The sequence below is a fragment of the Dermacentor variabilis genome, chromosome 3, assembly GCF_050947875.1.
Source record: "Dermacentor variabilis isolate Ectoservices chromosome 3, ASM5094787v1, whole genome shotgun sequence".
Lineage (NCBI taxonomy): Eukaryota > Metazoa > Arthropoda > Arachnida > Ixodida > Ixodidae > Dermacentor > Dermacentor variabilis.
Window position 1 is genome coordinate 213,359,981 of NC_134570.1, and position 23,278 is coordinate 213,383,258.

Below are 23,278 nucleotides of genomic sequence, written 5' to 3' on the forward strand. Positions count from 1 at the left end.
CGTTTTTATGGTTCTAGAATTCATTGCCGCTGTGTACAATCAAAATCTCTGCCAAGGGCAACAGAAAGAGTATAATTGACAACTGCAGAATTCTCCATCTGCGAAAGTGGCTGAGTGATTGCCGTATGAGATGCTTTGTGAGCTGGCATTGTTGCCTAAATCTCAAATGCTCTGCAAGCATACAAAATGGGCTCTCTTAGCACAAGAAGAGAGACTAGAATGACTGCTGCCTGTGACATATGACGAGGAATCGGCTAGAACTCTCCATGAATACATCAAATAGCTTGATATTCCCACTAACTTGACTTACATAACGCACATATCTAACAAAAATGAACAACAAGGTAACTGAAAAACGAATAGGTCTACTACTATTGAGCGGCAAGGGGAAAGATGGAAACATTTGTATTAATTGTATGAAAAAATGTGCTTAATATGTCATCCTTCGAGCAGGAACAATATGATTATGCACAAACTAGCATTACTCTTCAGGCACACCCCTCTGAGTGCTCACACCATCATCCAAAAGATTTGAAGACCAACACGCAAAAGGCGTTGCTGACGAAATTTTTTTCGGCTGTATAACTTCAGAGAAAAGAAGAAAAGGAGCAAAAGAAAAGCATATTCTACATCCTCACATGAAACACTTAGCAATATTGTTACAAGCCATTTTCGCACATTGAAGAAGGCACCAACAATGTGATGAAGATCATTGAAGAAGCACTCGTTCTTATTTCCGTTGTAATACAAAGCTACACTTGCTTATATGAAGCTGCATGTGCCAAATTCAACATTGTAGAATACTAAATGGCACCGTGTACTGTTATGAGGTACATGAATCAGACATTCCAAGAAAGTGCGAAATATTTTAATGTAGACGGCAAGGGGGGATTCACTGTTGGTGTCGACAGACTTTGGCCAGTCAGAGGGCAAGGCTCTAAACACAAACACTTACAGGCCCTTATGCAATGCTTTTGCCAAACAATCCGAAGCATCAATGTGTGCAAGTCCACAATGACCAGGAAAAGAAGTAAACAAATTTCTTGAATATGGAATAAAAAAAATCTTGCGACAATGGAGAAATGAATTATGTGTACTTTCTAGTGGCATACGCATACAGATAGTCGGTGGGCACAACTGCATGCGGCACATACTTCTGTATCTTGACTTCCACTTTATTCAATTCGATTTCTTCTTTTTTTTCCAATATGTCAGGAGTTCGCAAGAGCTCTTGACAATTTTAAGCGCGAAATGAGACGAGAACTTCCTTCGGCTAAAGACAGCGTGAAATACTGTAGCGAAACTTGCGATTAGACGAAGAAAACATCTGAGGTTAGGGCACTGAGAAAAAAAGTAAGCGAACTTGATAAGCGTAATGAAGGTTTGAGGAGCGAGAACAAGGGGTTGACACGACAACTTGAAGAGCTACAGTGGTGCACGAGGGTCAAGAATTTGGAAGTAAAGGGTGTCAAGGCTAATGCAGAGCCTGTTGATGTTGTTACGTTTTGCCTCCGACGTGCGGTATAGCCGGCGCGGATGCAATGGACGCCGGGGCTTCGTTCACAGCGGCGGACGTTTTGGCCAGTTCAGCGCTGTCCCAATGCCTCCTGCTGAGCGCGTCCAGGTACGTTTCAATGCCACGTGTCTTCGTGTGTATGTGTGTGTGTGTGCATGTTGGTGCCCACGCTTGTCAAAGCGCGGCAGCCGGGGAGAGGAGCTCCCCAACTCTGAAGCGAGGAGGTCTCACCGGCGCCGGCCCGGCGGATACGTCACTTCTTCTCACAACGTGTCCATGCGCCGCCGTCACGTGCGCCTCTTGCGAGTCGTTCCTTCTTGCCCTCGCCTCCGAGAGTATAAAAGCAGCTGCGCCCGGACGCCAAGAGAGAAGCTTCGATTTCTTCAGTCGAGTAACGTGGTCTCCCGTTTCTCCACTTTGGTCGACCTGACCGGCCGCTCTTTTGCGATGCTAGAATAAACAAGTTGTTCTGTTAGCAGTCGACTCATCCTTTCCCAGGACCTTCGGATGCTTCCAGCTGTGCCCCAGGCCGCCAGGCCAACGCTACCCTTGGGGCTTGCGAGCCATTTGCAACAACTGGTTGCCAGCGGTGAGATCGCGACAACGGAGGCCAGCAGCGAAGATATACGGTCGACTGTATGCTGAGCAGCACAACGACCATCCGGGAGCAGTGCAACGAGCCCTGTGTGATGACTGGTTGCCTGCAGCGGAACGACTGCGCTGAATTCTTGGCTGCGAGGTTTGGTGAGTGCGGCACTTTCTTCTTCTGAGTTTTGCCAGGCTTTTGTTAGTGTCAGAAACAGAGCTGGTAATTGTGGTTGTCGTTGCTGCCGGGTTAGTTTGCGGCAAGACAATAGTAGGCAGTAGAGAAAGCAGCATTCAGAGCAGCCATGGATTTGAAGTCGTTGCGCAAACCAAAATTGCTGGAGCTTGCAAGAGAGTTGGGTCTGGATGTCTCAGACAAACTCAGAAAACCAGAACTGGTAAGGGCTATTCTTGCGTTGGAAGCTGAGGATGACGAGCTGTCGGAATGCCTTGAGACCATTGAGGAGAGGGAGACGGCAAAAAGAGAAAGACAGGAGCGCGAACGTAAAGAGCAAAAAGAGAAAGAAAAAGAGGAGCGCGAACGTAAAGAGCAAAAAGAGAAAGAGAAAGAGGAGCGCGACGGTCAGCACGCTTTTGAAATGAAGCGTCTCGAGGTAGAGATTCAACGCGCTCATAATCGAAGTCAGGCACACGATGCAGGAGAACGAGTACCGTTCAAAATGACTAACCTGATGCGGCCGTTTAAGCTTGGAGAGGACATTGGTTTGTTCCTGCTTAACTTAGAGCGAACGTGCGAGAAGCAGGGGTTCTCTCGGGAAACGTGGCCACAGCGCTTGCTCACTTTATTACCCGGCGAGGCGGCCGACGTAGTCGCTCGCTTGAAGAGAGGGGAGGCAGAAGATTTCGACCAAGTGAAATCGAGTCTGCTAAAAAAGTACAGGCTGTCAGCGGAGGCGTTCCGTCGGAAGTTTCGGGAAAATGAGAAAAGCAGAAGTGAGTCATATACAGAGTTTGCCTACAAGTTTATGTCAAACATGCAGGAGTGGCTCAAAGAAGAGAAAGCGTTTGGTGACCACGAGAAAGTTCTGCAGTGCTTCGGGCTGGAACAGTTTTATAGTCGGTTACCTGAGAACGTGCGGTACTGGGTCTTGGATAGGCCAGATGTTTGTACGGTGGCTAAAGCCGCTGAGCTAGCCGAGGAGTTTGTGACGCGTCGGACTCGCGGAGTTAAGGACGGTCAAAAGGGTGAATTTGGCTCCAAGTTTGAGAGGCCGAAGTTCACACCCATGAGACCAAGGGGGGACACACGTAGTGCGGATGCGAGTGAAAGCAGTCCGACCGAACGTAAGGAGACGGCGGCAGCCGAAGCCGAACACAGAAAGCGGTTCGAGACGAGGCAAGCGCGCGTGTGTTATACGTGCTAGAAGCCGGGTCACTTTTCGGCGCAGTGTGCGGAAACAAAAACAAAAGTCGTGTTTTTGTCATTATGCAGCACTGACGAGAACATGAAGCTTCTCGAGCCTTACATGCGAGACCTCCTCGTGAACGGGAAAGAGTGCCGAGTGCTTCGTGATTCCGCAGCTACAATGGATGTAGTTCACCCCTCTTACGTAGAACCAAATATGTTCACGGGCGAGTGCGCATGGATCAAGCAAGCCGTGGAAGCTCATAGCGTGTGTCTTCCCGTAGCAAAAGTGCGTATTGAAGGACCTTTCGGAGCACTTAAGACGGAGGCCGCAGTGTCATCTATGCTGCCCCCCCCCCAGTACCCGTACCTATTTTCGAACAGGTCCGATCACCACCTGCGCGAGAAGGGGCTTTTGTTTGGTGAGGCTAGCGTTCAGGCCTTAACCAGATCGAGAGTTCGGGAGCTCGCTGCAATGGTAGTAGTTGCGGGGCCGACGTTTTCGAACAATGAGAAAGGGTCGGAGGCGCAGCAAGCTGATATTCAGAGCACGTCCGAACTGAATAAAATTGAGCACGTAGCGTTGAAGGCACCAGATACTGGAGAGGAAATGCCCGACACGGGAAAGTTAGAAGAGCTATCTGCAGATTTGCTCATCGCGCCTACGTCAGATGGACTTAATAGGTTGCTAAAAGTCAGCCGGTCGGCTTTGATAGCCGAGCAAAAAACGGATGGCAGCCTAGAAAACATGCGCTGCAATGTCAAGGAAGGTATCGCCAAGAAAAATGCTCGTTTTGTGGAAAGAAGTGGGGTCCTGTACCGGAAGTACCTAGACCGCAGGGGAGTGGAGTTCGATCAGCTGATCGTGCCTCAGTGCAACCGTCAGCTAGGATCTGTTGCGCTTGTCGCATGGGGGTTCGTGGTCCGGACACCTGGGAGTTAACAAGACTAAGGACCGTCTCTTGCAACAGTTCTATTGGCCAGGGTGTTTTCGTGATGAAAAACACTTTGTGAGGACATGTGACACCTGTCAGCGGGTGGGCAAACCAGGGGACAAATCGAGGGCGCCATTGAAGTTGCTACCTATCATTACGGAGCCTTTTAGACGGCTCGTTATTGATACAGTGGGACCTCTGCCGGTAACAACCACGGGGTACAGACACATTTTGACTGTGATCTGCCCAGCGACAAAGTTCCCTGAAGCAGTGCCGCTTAAAGAACTCAGCTCAGTTGCGATAGTCAATGCACTACTGTCCATATTTGCGCGAGTTGGTTTTCCTGCGGAAATCCAGTCAGATCAGGGCACAGTGTTTACTAGCGCTTTGACGACAGCCTTTCTCGAAAGGTGCGGGGTAAAGCTGTTACACAGCTCAGTGTACCACCCACAGTCGAATTCCGTTGAGAAGCTCCACTCCGTCATGAAGCGCGTGTTGAGAGCATTGTGTTTTGAACAACAAACTGACTGGGAGCTGTGTCTGCCTGGGTTCATGTTTGCATTAAGGACCACGCCGCATGCGGCTACGGGGTTTTCACCAGCTGAGCTGATGTACGGTCGCTCGCTGCGGTCTCCGCTTCGCATGCTTCCAGACTCGTGGGAAGGCAGGGGCGACGACCCAGTCGTGGTGGAGTACGTGCTTAGGCTCCTCGAACGCTTAAGAAGGGCACAGGAGTTGTCAGGTGAAGCAATGGCAAAGGCCCAGCAGAGGGCCAAGGTTTATTATGATCGGACAGCCAGGGCACGTCGTTTTGAGGTGGGCGATGAGGTAATGATATTGCGCACATCGCTAAAAAACAAACTCGACGTGCAGTGGGAGGGCCCAGCACGGGTTGTTCAAAAACTGTCGGACGTTAACTACGTGGTGAGTCTGCCAGGGAAACGGAAAGCACAGCAAGTTTACCACTGCAATCTGCTCAAACCCTATAGACAACGGGAAGCAGTGGTGTGTACGATGGTAAAAGTTCCCGAAGAGCTTCCGGTCGAGCTTCCGGGACTAGGCTCAGTGACGAACAGGGAAGACACTGATCAAGTCATTAGTGACTTAATCAGTAAAAAGCACCGCTGTCGCCTGAGCAGAAAACCGAACTACACCAGCTCTTGCAAGAGTTTCAAGGTCAGTTCTCTGAGAGGCCTGGTAGGACTTCTGTCTTTACTCATGAAATAGAACTTACCTCCCCAGAGCCAGTACGTTCCAAGGCGTACCGGGTGTCACCCCGCCAGCGCTATATTATGGAGGCTGAGGTAAAGGAAATGCTGCAGCTCGGTGTTATTGAGGTGGGTGAGAGTGATTATACCTCCCCTTTGATTTTAGTTGAGGTACCTGGCAAGGAACCTCGTCCTTGCGTCGACTACCGCAGGCTTAATTCCATCACTAAGGATCAAATTTATCCGATCCCTAACATCGAGGAGCGCCTTGAGAAAGTTAGTAGCGCTCAGTTTATTTCCACCCTAGAACTTGTCAGGGGTTATTGGCAGGTTGCACTTACAGAAGAAGCTAGTAGGTATGCGGCGTTCATTTCACCAATGGAAACATTCCGTCCTAGAGTTTTGAGTTTTGGTTTGAAGAACGCGCCATACTGCTTTTCAAGCCTCATGGACAAAGTGTTGCGGGGACAGGAAGAATTCGCTTTACCATATTTAGACGACGTAGCGATATTCTCCGCATCCTGGTCTGAGCATATGGCACACCTGCGGGCAGTGCTAACCCGCCTGTGCGAAGCGGGCTTGACAGTCAAGGCTCCCAAGTGCCAGTTAGCACAAACCGAGGTTGTCTACCTCGGTCACGTGATTGGACGGGGTCGTCGCCGCCCCTCTGAAATAGAGGTGGCCGCTGTGCGAGACTTCCCGCAACCGCGCACGAAGACCGATATTCGGTCGTTCTTAGGTGTCGCCGGCTACTATCAGAGGTACATCCCCAGGTACTCTGATATCGCCGGTCCCCTGACGGATGTTTTAAAGAAACAGAGCCCCAAACAGTCGTCTGGGACGAGACAAGGGAAAGAGCTTTTAGCGCCCGAAAGAGCGCCCTAACAAGCCAGCCTGTGCTACGATCGCCAGACTACACAAAAGGGTTCGTTGTTCAGTCCGATGCTAGTGAGGGAGGCATGGGCGTTGTACTGTGCCAACGGGAAAATGGAGAAGTGGAACACTTCGTCCTGTATGCTAGTCGTAAGCTGACCAGTCGTGAGCAGGCGTACAGCGCCACTGAGAAAGAGTGTGCGTGTCTCGTGTGGGCCGTTCAGAAATTGTCATGCTGCCTAGCCGGCTCGAGTTTTATCATTGAGACGGATCACTGCCCTCTCCAATGGCTGCAGACCATCTCTTGAAAAAATGGCCGCCTCTGGCGCTGGAGCCTCGCTTTGCAACAATATTCCTTTGAGGTGCGTTACAAAAAGGGGAGTCTCAACGGTAACGCCGATGGCTTAAGTCGAGGCCCCTAACGTAGGAATCAGCCTCAAAGTTGTTTGTTACTGATGTTTTTCTTCTTGAGGCAGGATATTTAACATATTGCTTTTGTTTAGTGTTTCAAAGTCATGACGTGCTTTTAGTGCAATTTTCCAATTTGTGGACGCGTTCTGAGTGCTGCTAACTGTAAGAAACTAGGCAGTAGTAAAAAAGGGGAAAGAGCCTGGCATGGCTTAGTGAGGGTTGTGTCGTGCTTGCTGACTGAGCGGTTGAGTTTCGGCGTAGTTCTAACGCTTGCGGGGAACGAGAAAAAAAATGGCAACTCTCCCGAAGTCACTTTGCAGTGTCCCGTGTGAACCTAAACGTGAGAACGAGGTCTTCTCTGTGCGCTGCGCTCAAGAAACGCCGAAGGACGACCGACTTCGGTTATGAGCATCATCGAGCGACATCCCTCCGGACAGCGGATGCAGTCCCCTGACCATCGGGATCTCCTTTTCCCGGTGGGGCGGTCTGTTACGTTTCGCCTCCGACGTGCGGTATAGCCGGCGCGGATGCAACGGACGCCGGGGCTTCGTTCACAGCGGTGCACATTTTGGCCAGTTCAGCGCTGTCCCAACGCCTCCTGCTGAGCGCATCCAGGCATGTTTCAATGCCACGTGTCTTCGCGCGCGCGCGCGCGTGTGTGTGTGTGTGTGTGTGTGTGTGTGTGTGTGTGTGTGTGTGTGTGTGTGTGTGTGTGTGTGTGTGTGTGTGTGTGTGTGTGTGTGTGTGTGTGCGTGTGCGTGTGTGTGTGTGTGTGTGTGTGTGTGTGTGTGTGTGTGTGTGTGTGTGTGTGTGTGTGTGTGTGTGTGTTGGTGCCCACGCTTGTCAAAGCGCGGCAGCCGGGGAGAGGAGCTCCCCAACTGTGAAGCGAGGAAGTCTGACCGGCGCCGGCCCGGCGGATACGTCACTTCTTGTCACGTGTCCGTACGCCGCCGTCACGTGCGCCTCTTGCGAGCCGTTCCTTCTAGCCCTCGCCTCCGAGAGTATAAAAGCAGCTGTGCCCGGACGCCAAGAGAGAAGCTTCACTTTCTTCAGTCGAGTAACGTGGTCTCCCGTTTCTCCACTTCGGTCGACCTGACCGGCCGCTCTTTTGCGATGCTAGAATAAACAAGTTGCCAGGAGCTTTGGATGCTTCCAGCTGTGCCTCAGGCCGCCAGGCCAACGCTACCGTTGGGGCTTGCGACCCATTTGCAACAATGTCTTAAAACAAATTGAAGTGGGTGAACCAGTCAGTAAATTGCACATTGATACGTCACTACATTCCCACTGGGAACTTGGACGAGACGGACAAAATAGTTAGTTTTGTTCGACGAGAAAAAAGCAACACGTTCCGTTCTAATGCAAGGAAACAGAGACTTAATAACAGTAAGCTTGGTTTCTCGGATGTAGGGGCCGTTTATGATAATGACCATCTATCTCAGTTTAATAAGCAGTTGTGAGGTGCCGCCATTGCGCGCAAGAAATTAGTGTCATGGAAATATGTCGGGACCATTGGGGGTAAGGTATTCGCATGTCAAAGGGAACTGACTGACGCTCTGAGGATCACTGATCATGGCGATCTGAAAAAACGACTAGGTAAGGTTCATTTTTTAAGATGGAATGTCGGATCACCATGAACTGGGAGCGAACTTGTGCTGGCTCTAATGTTGAAGGCTTCAGGACGAAGCTTGGCTCAGTGCTATTTATTTTAATGCTCGATGTATCAAACACAAGTGTGACCATCTGTACTTGTGTTTTGGTTCCATAAAGCATGAATTTGATTTTTTGGTCAGAAACATGGCTAACATCCTATGAGGATCATCCCCACTTTGAGAATTGTACTTATATTGGATTATTAAGGCTTCACTGCAAAGGTGGTGGTCTCGCTGTGTAGGCAAACAAATTGTACCAACATTCTGTAATAGATTTTGCGTAATAGAATCTAATGTAGAATGCATTACTGTATTACTAAAATGTAGTGGTCGTTGCGATATACAGACCTCCTACCGGTAAGAAACGGCACTTCTTCGACTTCCTAGAAAATTTACTGGTGTATCTGAGTTCCACCGGATGCGTATGTATTATTATGGGTGACATAAATACTAAGTTATTGTCAAACGATTTATGCCCAACGAAATTAAATAATACCGTCGCATCCTTTGCCTGCTGGAATTATATAACTTTACCCAGTAGGTTAACTGTTGAAAAAAGTAGTCTACTACACGTATGTATTAAAAATCTGGTATCTAATAACATTCTCTCTGGTTTCCTCTCCCATGACATCAGCGATTATTTGCGAATCTTTTGCTTCCTACCTATCATGCATGACGTAGATATGAAGGTCCCACGTTACACAGAGTAATTATTGCTAACACGTTGAGTACGTTCAAAACAATAGTTGAAAGTTCACATTGGTATAATTGGTACGATACAACTGACGTAAACAAAGCATATACTGCTTTATTAAACAGTTTCTTTCTCGCTACAACAATGCCTTTCCACTAGAAGAAATTAAAACTTGCAAAACGTTTAAAAAGCCTCAGATGACTCGGGAACTATACAAAATAATTAAGACGAAAGACCATTTGTATCACAAGTTTATCAATAGCCGTGATGACAAAACCCTAATTGAATTTAAAAAATACAGAAATATACTTAACCAGGATATTAAAGTAGCTAAATCAACTTACTATTTTGATCTGTCTACGGAACCACAGTCTCACAATAGAAAAGTTTGGCATGAAATACGGTAATAACGAATAAATGTAAGACAGAGCCGCCCCTAACTATTATGACAGTCAATGGTGAACTTACAGGCTCTGATCGCGCAATCGCTCTCAATTATGTTTTCATTAATGTAGCAGATTCTATATATACGTCGGGGACCACATCAGTGCCAGGCACACTTTCTAATCTAATTACTCCCGTAAAAATTTCTATTGCGCTTATTCCAACTACTACTTATGAAATGGCTTCATTAATTCATAAGGAAAAAAATTTAGTTTAACCTGGGCATGATAGTATACTAGCAGTACCTTTGAAGCATGTATGTTCTTTAATATGTGACGTCTTTTGTTACACCAAAAATCGTATGTTAGAAAGCGGAGTGTACGCAGATCAGATGAACATAGCACGTGTATGTACAGCTTATAAAAGTGGGGAAAGAATGACATATCTAATTATAGACCCATTTCTGTTCTACCCGTTTTATCAAAAGTCTTTGAAGGTGACATTAATGTTCGTCTCGAAAATCATTTTGATAAGTGCAATGTTGTTACTTCCTCGCAGTATGGATTCCTGAAAAACAAATCAACAGAGCAGGAACTGTTAACAGTAAAAGACAAAATTATTAAGAACATCGAAATGAAACTGTGCACTATAGGCCTCTTATATTTCCGAAAGACCACTTGAACGCCTTCATCACAGCATCCTGCTACGCAAGCTTTACAGTTGTGGCATACCTGGTATTTCATCTGACATGCTAAAGAGCTATTTAAATAACAGATTGCAGTATGTTCAGGCTACTGGCGTACCCCTAGAGAAATTGGCAATTCAGCATGGTGTTCCTCAAGGATCTATATTAGGACCGGCACTGTATTTAGTATATGTAAACCGTTCCACCCATCTTATCAAAAATTTTTGAAGGTGTCATTGATACTCGTCTCGAAAATGTTTTTCATAAGTACTATGTTATTACTTCCCCGGAGTATGGATTCCTGAAAAACAAATCAACAGAGCAGGTATTGTTAACACCGGGATGTTTTCTGCACCGGAATTAATTCACACCTAGGTTACTTGCATGACATCATTCTGTCTCACAATCTACAACAGGTTGTAAAACAGCCAACGCGCACTTATGGTACGTCAGCTGCCATACTTGACCTCGTTTTTGTAAGTCGTTCTTTAAAAACCTTTTAGTTTCGGTTGAACCTGGAATTTCTGACCACAGTCTGGTATATTTTTCTTGTTCGTTGGAAGTGGGGGGCTTAACACCAAAAAATTTAAAGCAACCACTGCTAAAGATTTTTCTCGTGCGAGAGACGGAAGTGTCTTGGATAATCTTGAACAATGCCTTGATAACTTTCACGAGAACAATGCTACTGTGCTTTGGGATAAATTTAAAGAAATTATTACTCACTGGGGGCCCTTAGCGGCTTTATTCCCAATAAACTTAAAGAAAGCTTCCAAGGCTACTCCCTGGATAACGAGAGATATCTTGCACCTTAAAAGAAAAGTGTTTAAGACGACGATGTGCCTCACGTGTTTCGATTCACGAAATCCAAAATAAACTAAACCCTGAAGTACGGCAAGCTAAGCACAGGTATTTTCACGATACATTGCCAAATTTCATTCAAACGGCACCCCAAGAAATTTGGGCTTTTCAAAGCACAAAAACCAAGTCAACTGACCAAATTGTTCACGAGGGCAATGTCATTGTAGAGAAACGACGTATCGCGGAGCACTTCAATAATTATTTTCATAGTAGCTTTTTTTTCAAATTTCCATGATGGTATAAACCTTAACTGCGTGTCATGTAACTGTACCTCTGATATTGTTTCGCAATCGGGTGTAGTGTCGATGTTACTGAACCTCAAAGCTAAATCATCTCCAGGATCACACAACATACCGAACGCTTTTCTGCGCGGGTATGCTGAAGCGATAGCCCCTTTTCTTGTTGTTATCTCCCGTTCCTCGTTATCTTCGGCTAATCTTCCTACAGACTGGCTAACTGCACGTGTCGTTCTCATACGGAAAAAGCCTACAATACCCTAGTACCTAGTTATCGTCTGATATCACTAACTTCATCATGTTGCAAGTTAATCAAACATATTATAGCTAATGAAAGAACCAAATTCCTAAGTGACAACAACGTACTGTCTCCTCATCAGCACGATTTCCGGAAGGGTTTCTCTGCTGTAGCACAAGTAACCACAGTTATTCACAACTTTGCAAGTGCTCCTGACAAGTGAAGCCAAATTGACGTAATATTTTTAGACCTTAAGAAAGCCATTTGATCTTGTTCCTCACAATAAACTTATAGAGAAACTACAGTCGATAGACTTTCAGCCTATATCATCAACTGGAAGGCGGCTTATCTGTCTAATCGCAAGCAGTTTCTTTCAATTGATAGTTACTCTTCTAACGAACTTTCAGTAACCTCTGGAATACCTCAAGGTAGCGTGCTAGGACCTTTACTATTTCTAATATAAATAAACGACATCACTAAGGAAATTTGTCATCCTGTGCAAGTTATACTATTCTCTGACGATTGTGTGTTGTTTAACGAGGTTACTTGTTATGAAGATCAATGAATGCTTAATTCTGACCTTCAAAACACTCTTTCCAGGTGAAGTCGATGGGGCATGGAATTGTACAGTGAGAAAGCAGTTTACATGTCCATAACAAAAAAATAAACATAGAATGTCTTTTGTCTATAATCTCAGCGCTGGACCGCTGACCAAAGTCAGCCAATAGATAACTCTCAATATCTTGGAATCGCAATAACTAGTGACCTCCGCTGTAATAGCACGATTTCTAACATATGTAACCCTTATTTCAGGAAGCTTTGTGTACAAACTAAAGCATGCTCTCTCTGGAACTAGATTACTGACTTACAATTCACTGATCCGACCGAAACTAGAATATGCATGCATTGTGTGGGATCCCTGTACAAAATTAACATTAACGCTTTAGAGATTGTCCAACGTAAACCTGTCAGGTTAATTTTTTCTAAATATAGACTGATTCTCCTACTAGCCCAATGAATCAACATAATATTCAAATGCTGCAGCTACGTAAGAAAACACGGCTAAAGTTTCTTTCTTGCTTAAAAACAACTGTGTGTCCGTCTATCCACAGGCTTATGTTAAACCACTACCAGCGCGTCGAACACGGCATCGTCACGCTGATTCTTTAACACCTTATAACACCCGAACTAACCTCTAAGCTTTCCTTCTTCCCGCGCACTGTAGCAGATAGGAACAGCCTGCCATTATCACAATTGATAAACACCGATTCTATTGAACGCATCTGTCTTTAATGTTAACAGTACTGCTATGTCGGCAAGCCTCGTTACTGTTCTCTTTCTGCTTTTTTTAAACGTGAATTTTGTGTCATACATTCCACGTCTTCCTTATATTATTTTCAGCATCTTGCAATGGTCGCTCGTTCAAGTTCTGGTACTTGATTTTTTTTCTGTCTCACGATTATGGTTGCAAGTGCTCATATATGCGTGTGATACTGTTCTAATGTTTGTCTAGTTGTTTTCCTTCAGTGTTTCTTCTAATAGATTTATTTAGTCGTGGCTATCATTTTTTTCTGATCATTACATACGTATGTTGCATTGCTTTTGTATTTCTTTTTCATATATATATATATATATATATATATATATATATATATATATATATATATATATATATATATATATACCTACATGTACATTTAAATATTTGTGTATTATGCCCCTCCTGCTTGGGTCCTCTTTTGGGCCTGCAGTATTGTATAAATCAATCAATTCTTAAATTATATATTTCAACGGGGGTGTTCGCCTAGCAGCCCTAGTTCTAGGTTGTAGCGATAGATTGAACGGGTCGGCGCTATATCGAAACGGGGAAGCATGATAGAGAACACAAAATGCATCATAGAGAACAATGAGTGAGTGAAGAAACATTTATTGCAGGTCCGGCGAGGACGCGAACTCGTCGCGCACCCGGCTAGTCCCACGCCGGGACCGCCAGGTCTAGCCCACCGGCCCGGTCGCGGGCACGCCGGACAGCCAGGATTTGCTTTTCTAGAGCGGGGCTACGCAGAAGCGAGTCCCATTCCTCCTTGATGAACTTGGGGTATGTCCACCCACACTCCCACAGCATGTGCGCTAGAGTGGAGGTCTGTCCGCAGGAGGGGCAGGCGTCGTCACGATACACATCCGGGTAAGCCTCGTGGAGAACGGACAGACACGGATACGTACTGGTCCGCAGAAGCCTAAGCGAAACGGCTTGCGCCCTATGCAACTTGGGGTGAGGGGGTGGAAAGACCCTTCTAGACATGTAGAAGAATTTAATAATCTCGTTGTGAGTAGCGGGAGCATACCCCAGGATTTGCCGTTGCGAATCTGTCCGTCGATGGATTCGCAGAGCTCGTCCCACTGCTGCTGGCATAGCGCCTTGCAGTGGTCATCGATGACCTTGTTCAGCTCCGAGATCTTTTTTCGGAGTCTGCGATTGAGCCTTTGACCCTTCCATCGGCGGAGCAGGGCGTTTTTGGCCTCGATCAGGTGGGCAAGTCTGCTGTCCATCCGCTCGACGTCGAGATCGGTTTCCACTTTCTTGGTAGCCGCGGAAGCGTCGTTCCGGACGCCTTCGCACCATTCTTCGAGGATGGCGGGTGCCCTGGCTCTGCTGGGTTCTTCGCGAATCTTGCGAAAGCGGTCCCAATCGATGAACGTGAATTCCTTGATCCTACTCCGAGACACCTTGAAGTTGGTCTCGAGAATGTAGTGGTCGCTGCCAAACTCCATGGCGGTGTTCTCCCAGCCCACGTCTTCAACGTTCCTGACGAACGCGAGGTCGGGTGTCGAGTCCCGGGTGACGGAGTTGCCGATGCGAGTAGGAAAATTCTTGTCAGCGACCAGAGTGAGGTCCATCTCGTTGGCGTCTTGCCACAAGTTGCGCCCCTTGGTAGTGTCGTAGACGTAACCCCAGATGCCGTACGGTGCGTTGAAGTCACCGACGACGACCAAGGGTCGAGAGCCGGCCAAGTCGATCGCTTTCTTGAGGATGGTCTTGAACTGCTGGCGCGAGTCCCTGGGGTTGCTGTAGATATTGTACAATATGTGGAAAACTGTGATGGCTCATACCCTCGGAAGCAATGGCTCATACTCCCGTTAGCAAGCAAAATATGCAATGGCTCATAGCGTCGTATATAACAGTATATCGCAGTGTATACCACAGTAATCAGTATATCGCAGTAATACGAAGAACGTTTGCCAAAGTTTACTGTTTGTCTCGTCGCCATACCCTAGGTGATGGCCCCGCAACCACCTTCCCAGGCTAGAATGCGTCCTGATTTTTTTATTTAGGTGCGCGTACGAGTACCCCAGGTGGTCAGAAATCAAGCGGAGTCCCCAACAATGGTGGGGATCTCAATGAAGTCGTAGTTTTGGCACATAAAACCACAAAATCTAAGACAATTTCGACTAACGGAAATAATTAGACAGAAAAAAGAAAGCTGCTCAGTTTTTAATGGTATCATGGCCAAGGACTATTCATGCTTAAGGATAATGCGCACTAGCAGAAGCATAGAATAATTTTCAGAGAACGAGTGTTTTATGAAGTGACAGTTTTAAAGACGTAGTTACGGAGGAAATATTTCTGCAGCATTATCTTAGCACACAATTAGCGTAAGTTCCAGGATGGCCTAGAGGCTTGTACCGTAACGTATCATTAGCAAAATGAAGGCTGAGATACTTGTAGGAGCCTAAAGACAAACAGCTGCTTCTTTAAAAAACATGTTCACATGTTTATGAGGCAAGCTCGGTGTAGCATGTGCATATATTTCCATTTGCTTACGTTTAATTTCATGAGTGGCGCTGCTTCAGCCTGGTTACTGCAGCAAAGGGAAGTCAACTGTCGTCCTAGAAATGTGTAAATCTCACCCGCCACGCATTACGAGCATTCCTTGAGTTGTGTTGCGCGTTACTCACGGTGAGCGCCGGGATGAAGTGGACCACTTCCACGTTCCGGGATGTCATGAGGAGCTTCAACTTGAGGAAGTACACGCTGCGAAGAAGAGTCAAGTCCTCAAGAGTGTATAGAAAACGGTAAATGTTCTTTTAGTCAAGTGCGGTATCCCGAAAAATAAAGTACTGTTGCGTCCTAAAGCACATCAAGTTTACATTCTTTGTTGCTCTGTTTAAGCAAAATCAAATGCACTTATTAAGGAGAACAAACAACAGGCTTCGACGGTAATGGTTTGTTGCTATGAGCAGGGAGGAACAAGACAAATTGAATATGGAAGAAGCGTACATTTATTTTCCTCTTTCCATTTCAATGCTGTGCTAAACAAATCCCCAACGATGCCAATTATGCTGACAGAGAAAGAATTTTATACATTCGTGCTGAATACGCCGAGCAAAGGTGTACTTTGCGCCTAATGCCTTGAACAATGGTCATTTATCCTTAAAATTTCGAAGACCTCCGTCACCCATCCATTCCTACTGCATGGCACAATTTCGAGGGCATTGTCCGCTAGGAGAATAAAGCTACTTCCCTAGCTCTTTCGCTGGTTCGTGTCCCCAGACAATTTCCAAGGAACAATTCCCGTTATTTTTGCGTCAAGAATGGGCTAACCTTGGACGTTGCCACGTTGCCCTGTCAACCGACCCGAATAGTGCTCACCCGATGTATCCCGAAGTTCGTACACTTCATCTTCATTTTCGGCAGAATGGCGCGCTTCCAATGGGATACCTATCTGCTTCTGCTGCGGACGCCTTGGACATATTTCCCGCCATTGCTGAAGTCCTTGGAACTTGCAGCCTTGGCCGAGCTTTACAAACACCTGTCATATGGCAATCCCCGCCAGCTGCACACATTATCGAAGACAGCGTGTTCGACATATTTGCCTGCATGAGCAAACCGTAGCCGTTCACCACGTCGCTCCCTCCTGCCTCTTCGCTCCCTGTCTCCCTCCTCCTCCCTCCGTTCTTCGGAAAACAAACTGGTGCAGCTACAAGACGTGTCATGACTACCCTGCGCGAAATTCCTTTTCTGACGCTCCCCTGCCATTGCAACCTCATATATGCGGACGTAAAGGGCATGCCTTGTAAGAGCACTGAGACATAGGAGCGGACATATCGGCGAACAACTGGAACATGCGCGCGTGGCCAAAAAAAGTTCCAACTAATGCCACACTATCTGTCGTCCGTGACGCCGACGGGAAAACACCGGATGTCACCGGAAGGTGTGCCACCTGTGCCACTGCTGCCGGGCGCCACATTTCTCTTTTGTTCTACATCTTGCAGCCGTGCTCCCACAAAATTACCATCGTCTTAGATTTTCTGTCAGTCCATTCAGCGGTTGTTGACTGTTCTGCGGCCATTGTACAACCCGCCCTAACCGATTTCGTTGCGCCTTTAAATCTTTCCTCGAGTCAACTTGTTCCACTGATTATGTTAGCCTACCTCACGCGACCGTGAGTTATGTGGCTATATCCACACGTCACCAAGGACGATTACAAACGGTCTCAGCATCCATGACACCTGCCTTAATACAGCATATGCCATCAGGTACTACCTCACGGTTCATCCGTTGCAATACTTGCCCCGGCCTGCGATACTTCTACCATAAGTGGTGGCACTCCTTCACTTACAACTCTTGGTTCGTGCCCTACATCTCCAGCGTGAAATACTTCGAAGACAATGACTGCTCCTGACCTACCAGCCCAACTTGCGGATGCACTTCGTTGCCTTCCACCCTCGTACTGGGAAATTTTTGATCTCGGTGACCGGCCTCTGTGCCAAATGTCTCTTGTGAAGCACGGCATCCACACCGGCCAAGTCAGCCCAGTGCACGCAGGTCGCTACCGCGTCTTCCCTACTGAACGACAAGTATTACGAAAGGAAGTCGACGACGGCTTGTTCTAGATTTCACTGAGCTCTTGAGCTTCCCATGTGATCCTCGTCAGAAAAAAGGTTAACATCAGGCGATTCTAAGTGGACGATTGGCATTTTTTTAAATAGCAAGAAAAGATGGCTATGCGCTGCGTCGGACACCCTGGATTGCCTAGAAGGTGCAAAACATTAAATGCGATGCCTTTCTTTACAAACCTCGCTGCGTTTCGCGACAGGGACTGCAGCCTCTTACTGAATGGGAAAATCAGCCACAGCGCAGCGTGGGCGCACCGCGTGCCGCTGTGTGGCTATCACCCCCATCAGATGGCACTCGCCTCCGCGGCAACGGCGAACGCTGAAGCAAATTTGCTTATGGGAATTTATCTCGTTTTTTTCTTTTTCTGTTTCTTTTTTAACCCAGGTAGGACATTGGGCAGTACAATAGCAAGAGCTTGGTGGCGCAACCCACCACCGCGTTCCAGAGGGGACGCTGATAATATCCATCCATCCTGCGGCGGCGCTGGCCATGCGCGAAAGAAAAAAGAAAAAATATATCCCATTCGCGTATCCGCGGCTGCACGGTAATGAGGAAGCAAGTGCTTCTTGCGGACTGAATGGACTCAAATTGAACGCCATGATGCGCTCAGGGCGTCCTTCGTAGTCGGTAGTAATCAGCAACTTCGCTTAACAACAGACTCTGCATAATTTTTGCGCGCCCGCGCTTGTGTGTGTTTCGGCTCTTTATGCATTCACACAAAGCTTCGCCGTATATTGATTCCTACTTGTTGGATCTGCAGCATTTATTTTCTTCTATCGACCTTCAGTTCGGGTACTGCCATATTGCAGATAACATGACTGCTTTTATACACATGACGGCCTCTGTGAGTTCAAAATAATGCAGTGGGGATTATGCAATGCCCCGGCTACATTTCAGCGTATGAGGGACCCTCTCCTACCCGCATTTTAGTGGTCAATCTGTTGGACTTATCTCAATGGGCGCCATCGTCTTTTTGCCGACTTTTACTATGCACCTAACATTTACAACGTGTTGAGTGGCATACAATGTCGTAGGCAGTCCTTGTAAATTGAACAGCGTCGTCATCTTCAGTATTATTCTGAGCTTCGTGTCTGGTAGTATTCCGAACAGCACGGTCTTGCTTTGCGAAGTTTCAAAAGGGACACTTAAAGGTCATGAAATCAAATTTTCGGGAACACACCCAATTTTCGTGCTGGTGGCGATTCACGTGCGCCCTTTCTTCGTATTGAAATGTCGCGTTACAGCCTCAAGAAGGATTTCTAAAGAATTCATTTCCAGCGCTGTGTTTTCATCTCTGTTGTCCGGCGCGCTCCGTTGTCCTATAAACCACGTTATCCAGTACGAGCTTCTAGGTTCTTTTGAATTATCTTTGTTTCTGTTACCTAGCACCGAATACTATAGGAAGCGGACAGATTGTGTAAAAAAGAGAGCTATGCATGACGTGTGTCATAATATACCAAGTTTAGCCACTGCGACTGCTGCATTTTTGTTCAATATGTTGGATGCGCAAGAATTGGCACAAGGCTCTGACTCCTAGCACGTGCCAGTCTAAGGGCCAGTGTTAGCCAGCCGTGACTGGCGAATGTGCAGCGCACACGAAACATCACGCTTTGCCAGGTAAGCCTGCAGCAAAGTGGGTGTTCCATATCCGCAGTACACCTGTGGCGTACAAGCACAGCTACGGATCATGGTTCAAGTCTCTCGGTGAACCGTTGATTTCCCGCTACATGTGGCGTAACTTAATGGCAATAGGCAACACAAACCACACAGCTTCGTAAACCCGACTGTCGCTAATGTGCAACCTCACTCAAACTGCGCAACTTTTGCTGAGTTCAATCTCCCACGGATGTAATCGGGCATGTTGGTGTGGTACAACATCCAGGACAATATATTCGGGCTCAAACCTGGACGATATGAAAGGTCCAGCACAACGTGCAATACTTTAGGTCTGTTCAATGCGCGAGATCTACACTAGCAATTGTTAGTTATTATCTTCGTTCTTCGCAAATGATTGACGGAATAATACAGCCTAAAGTGACAAATTAAAATGACTAAAGCGGAATACAGAATGTGCGAATTGTATAGCACACCAGAAGTAAGGTAATCATTGTGATAGCACGTGACCAAATCCAAAGCTAGCCACGTAGCATCACTACCCGCGGTGGCTTAGCGGCTATGGTATTGCGCGACTAAGCACGAGATTCCGGGACCAAATCCCGGTTCCCGTGGCCATGTTTGAATGGGGGTGAAATGCAAAAACACCCGTGTTCTGTGCTGGGGGCACGTTAAAGATTCCGTGGTGGTCAAAATTATTCGAAAGCCCCGGCTACGGCGCGCCTCATATGAAATCGTGGTTCTGGCGCGTAAATCCAAACAATTTATTTATTCAGCCATGTAGCATCAGGTAATGTAATTAATTTCAGCTGTTGTTTGGCAAGAGCGACCTGTATGCTGTAGGATGAGTTTCGTGTCAGCAACAGAGACATCCGCACTGAAAAGTGAAAAAAAAAAATACTGCGTTGCATCTCTGCTGGGTTTCGCTCATTCTAAGATGCGCAAGAAAGTAAAGAATAAGAGAAAGATAGAAAAAAGAACGAAAGAGAGACAGAGAGAAAGAACGAAAGATGGTACTTCATCGTCATGCGATATCAGGTGCATATTTGCTTTCGGAAACAGCAGCGGCATGAAGTTGGATGGATGATTATGTGCGTCCCTTTTGAAACACGGTTGTGGGCTGCGCCACTAAACTCTTGTTCTTATCTTGCCTAGTGTCCCTCTTAATCAAAAAATTGAAGGGGCACTTAGCTATCCCTACGTGAATGAATGCGAAAGCATGGCGACCTCTACGCGATCTCTATGCTCTTTCAGTCGTTTGAATATAACTTCGCCTTAATTAGCGCCAAAGGTCGTAGGTACGACTCCCATCAATGATCGAGGGTTCGAAGCGTTCTCTAATTATTTTGACCTTGATTAACATCAAACGCCGTGAGTTCAACTCCCACCAAACGTCGTGAGTACGAGTGTTTTAACTTCATCTTAACGGTGTCTTAATTTCCTTCACTCTAATTAGCACCAATGATCGTGGTTTCAAATCCATTCAAAGGTTTAACGTTCGTCTCCCACCAAAGGTCATGAGTTTGAGTGCCTAACTAAATCTACCTTAATTAGCTATACATCAATTACCACATCCTTAATTCATATCAAAATTGTGGGTTTGACTACCACAAATGTTTGTGAGATCGAGTGGCCTAATTGTCTATATCTTAATTATAGTTCATTAATTATCTGCGCGTTCACACCGAAAGTCATGGGCTCGACTCCCACCAAACATCGAGGGCTCGTAGCCTTCTTGGACCATCGTGTAGCCACGACAACGCCACATTTTTCCCCTCATGAGCCTAGAATGCTTTCGCATTAAAAAAAGAATACCCAGCACCAAGCATTCTTAACCACAATAGGGGGCTTCGTTTTGTACACCTGCGTTGTTTGTCGTCTGCATACTTTTGTGCCACCAAACCTGCAATCGGCTTTTACTATTATCTATAGTGGACATGTTTATTTTCCCCTGCTATCCCAAGACCAAGGGCTTCAAGGAGGCCAGAGGAGTCTAAACGGCAAGCGGGGTAGACATCCTCAAATTCTAATGAAACTTGTTTTGTAGTTTTCCTAGCTTTACCGCAGCAAGCACATGCACCTTCTTCCTTCTTATATCTCGCTTATAAGTGCGTGTTCTAAGCGATCACGATCTCGCTTTAAAAAGAGCTTCCATTTGAGTTATCAAAGCATGTTTCGTTCCTGATTAAGTTTTAACCTCTTAGGTAAGTTCTCATGGCAGGTTTTTCCATTGCTGCCACCTAGAAGATTGTCTCAGCCTCTCCGACTGTATTTCACGTTCATTGTTTCCATGTTGCTGACTATACCTACCGCATACTTGCTGGTAAGCTGCCTAGTTATTTTTCCTCCACCATGAGTCGTTGTTTTTCCTGTACAAATATATGAACACTCTCGCAACTCCTTTGCCTTATTTGATATTCCTGAGTCGTTCTTCCCAATAATTTTACTCCGAGCTTCCCGAACTTCAAACCTGTCCAGCGCATCCTTCACCGCTTCATCTGTAGTCTTCCCGTAAGCGCCCAATGCGAGGTGTTCCACTGACCTTATCGAGATCTGGATGTACCCTTGAGTTCAAGAAAACTATCGCATTTCTAAATATAAGTCCTGAAACTATTACACATTTGCACATACCCTGGAGAACCTCGTACGTATTGCATCCCTATAGTTATCTATGTTCTCTATGTATGCTCTCTAGATCCCTATGTTTCATTATGTCCGCATTTCAACTAGCAGTACCAACTTACTAAAGTAGTCAATATTGCAACGTTCCGAAGCGCCTTCTCGTAGGCATGAGCCACAATTTGAACCTCGTATTCCAAAACTACTCCTGGCCTTTCTTCCCGCTTTCGCTTTCGTGTTTTACAAGTAGATTGTTTACGACGTCCAAAGTGAAACATGCTAGCTCGAAGCTTACCCTTCTTCGGCCATGAGCCCATAGGACTTGGAAAATGACTGTGTGATGTCGTAGATGGTCTCCCTGTTCGCGGAGCGAGAAAAGATGGCAGTTCAGTGACTCTTCTTTCTCCGCTTTTAAGATCAGAAATGTTATTCGAATCTTCGTACGAAGCGTCTATTCCGTCTTTCCTTCCATCTACTATTCGCCAACATTAAAAGACTTCATTTACACATAAATGAATACATTCAAGGCCTAAGCACATGGAGTGCTTTAAATTCACTGTAAAGCGATGCTAGCAAAGCTAAAGTAATTGTTTCTGCTCCTACAACAATCGCCTGTAGTTTTCACAAGAAATGTTATTCTCAGTCGAACGCTTTTAATCATTGTTGAATCTATCAAAACACTCGGTGTACGCTTCCACAACCATACTGTGGTTGTGGAAGTATACACCATGCATGCACCATATGTATACAGGAGTCTGTCTGAGTATGCACACACATTAAGCCAGCGGTCTTGGACTGTACGTATTGGGCTAAATTTCCCCGTGGTCTACAACGCAGTATAAAATTACATATTTACAATTCGTTGCTCACTTCAATTATTTTCTTATTTAGAGTAAAACTAACTTATGGGATTTACATTAGTGGTGTATTATACAAAAAATCTAAAACCAGTTCCACGAAGTGAAAGCTGTCAAAACAGCTAAACTGGTGGTCGTTTTCTCGAGTTCTAACTCGTGTTTCACGCAATTTTCATGAGTCTTCTGTTTCGTTGTCGTTTTGCTTGAATCGAGCTTCGGTTCCGGATTGCGGACACTCTTCAGTTGCGTGAGGTTGTGACCAAACCACAGTCTATCATACACCTTGCAGCTGCGGCCGCAATCACGCTCGAGGGATTCTCTCTTGAACCGCCCATCGGCATCCTCCGTGGGAGGAATCTATTTGCATCGACATCTATGCTCGGCCTCCTACTCTCGAAGTTGAGAGTTAGCTTGCCTCTACTGGAGCTTGGCTTGGGTTGCCTTCTCTTGAAAGTTGGGGTTGGCTTGCCTACACCGGCGCTTGGCTTGCGCTTCCCGTTCTCGATCCTCGGCGGCTTCCCTCCGCTGGCGCTTTGCTTGCGCTTCCAACTCTCGAAGCTCGGGATTTCCGCAACGTTGGCGCTGACGACCGCGCCGAGCGGAATCCATGGAGTAAAAGGGCGACGCGCCGGCGTAGCACCTGCTCCTATA

General features: G+C 46.4%; 1 protein-coding gene across 1 annotated transcript in view; it reads right to left on the reverse strand.

The window, feature by feature from the left end:
• The window catches only part of LOC142575014 (uncharacterized), a 168,314-nt gene that overhangs the window by 61,498 nt on the left and 83,538 nt on the right, over window positions 1-23,278 (reverse strand). Inside the window, exons 7-8 of the mRNA XM_075683990.1 lie at window positions 22,066-22,128; window positions 15,596-15,671 (exon numbers count right to left, since the gene is read on the reverse strand). Of these exons, the coding sequence (XP_075540105.1) occupies window positions 15,596-15,671; window positions 22,066-22,128 (139 nt within the window). The remainder of the gene's footprint in view (window positions 1-15,595; window positions 15,672-22,065; window positions 22,129-23,278) is intronic.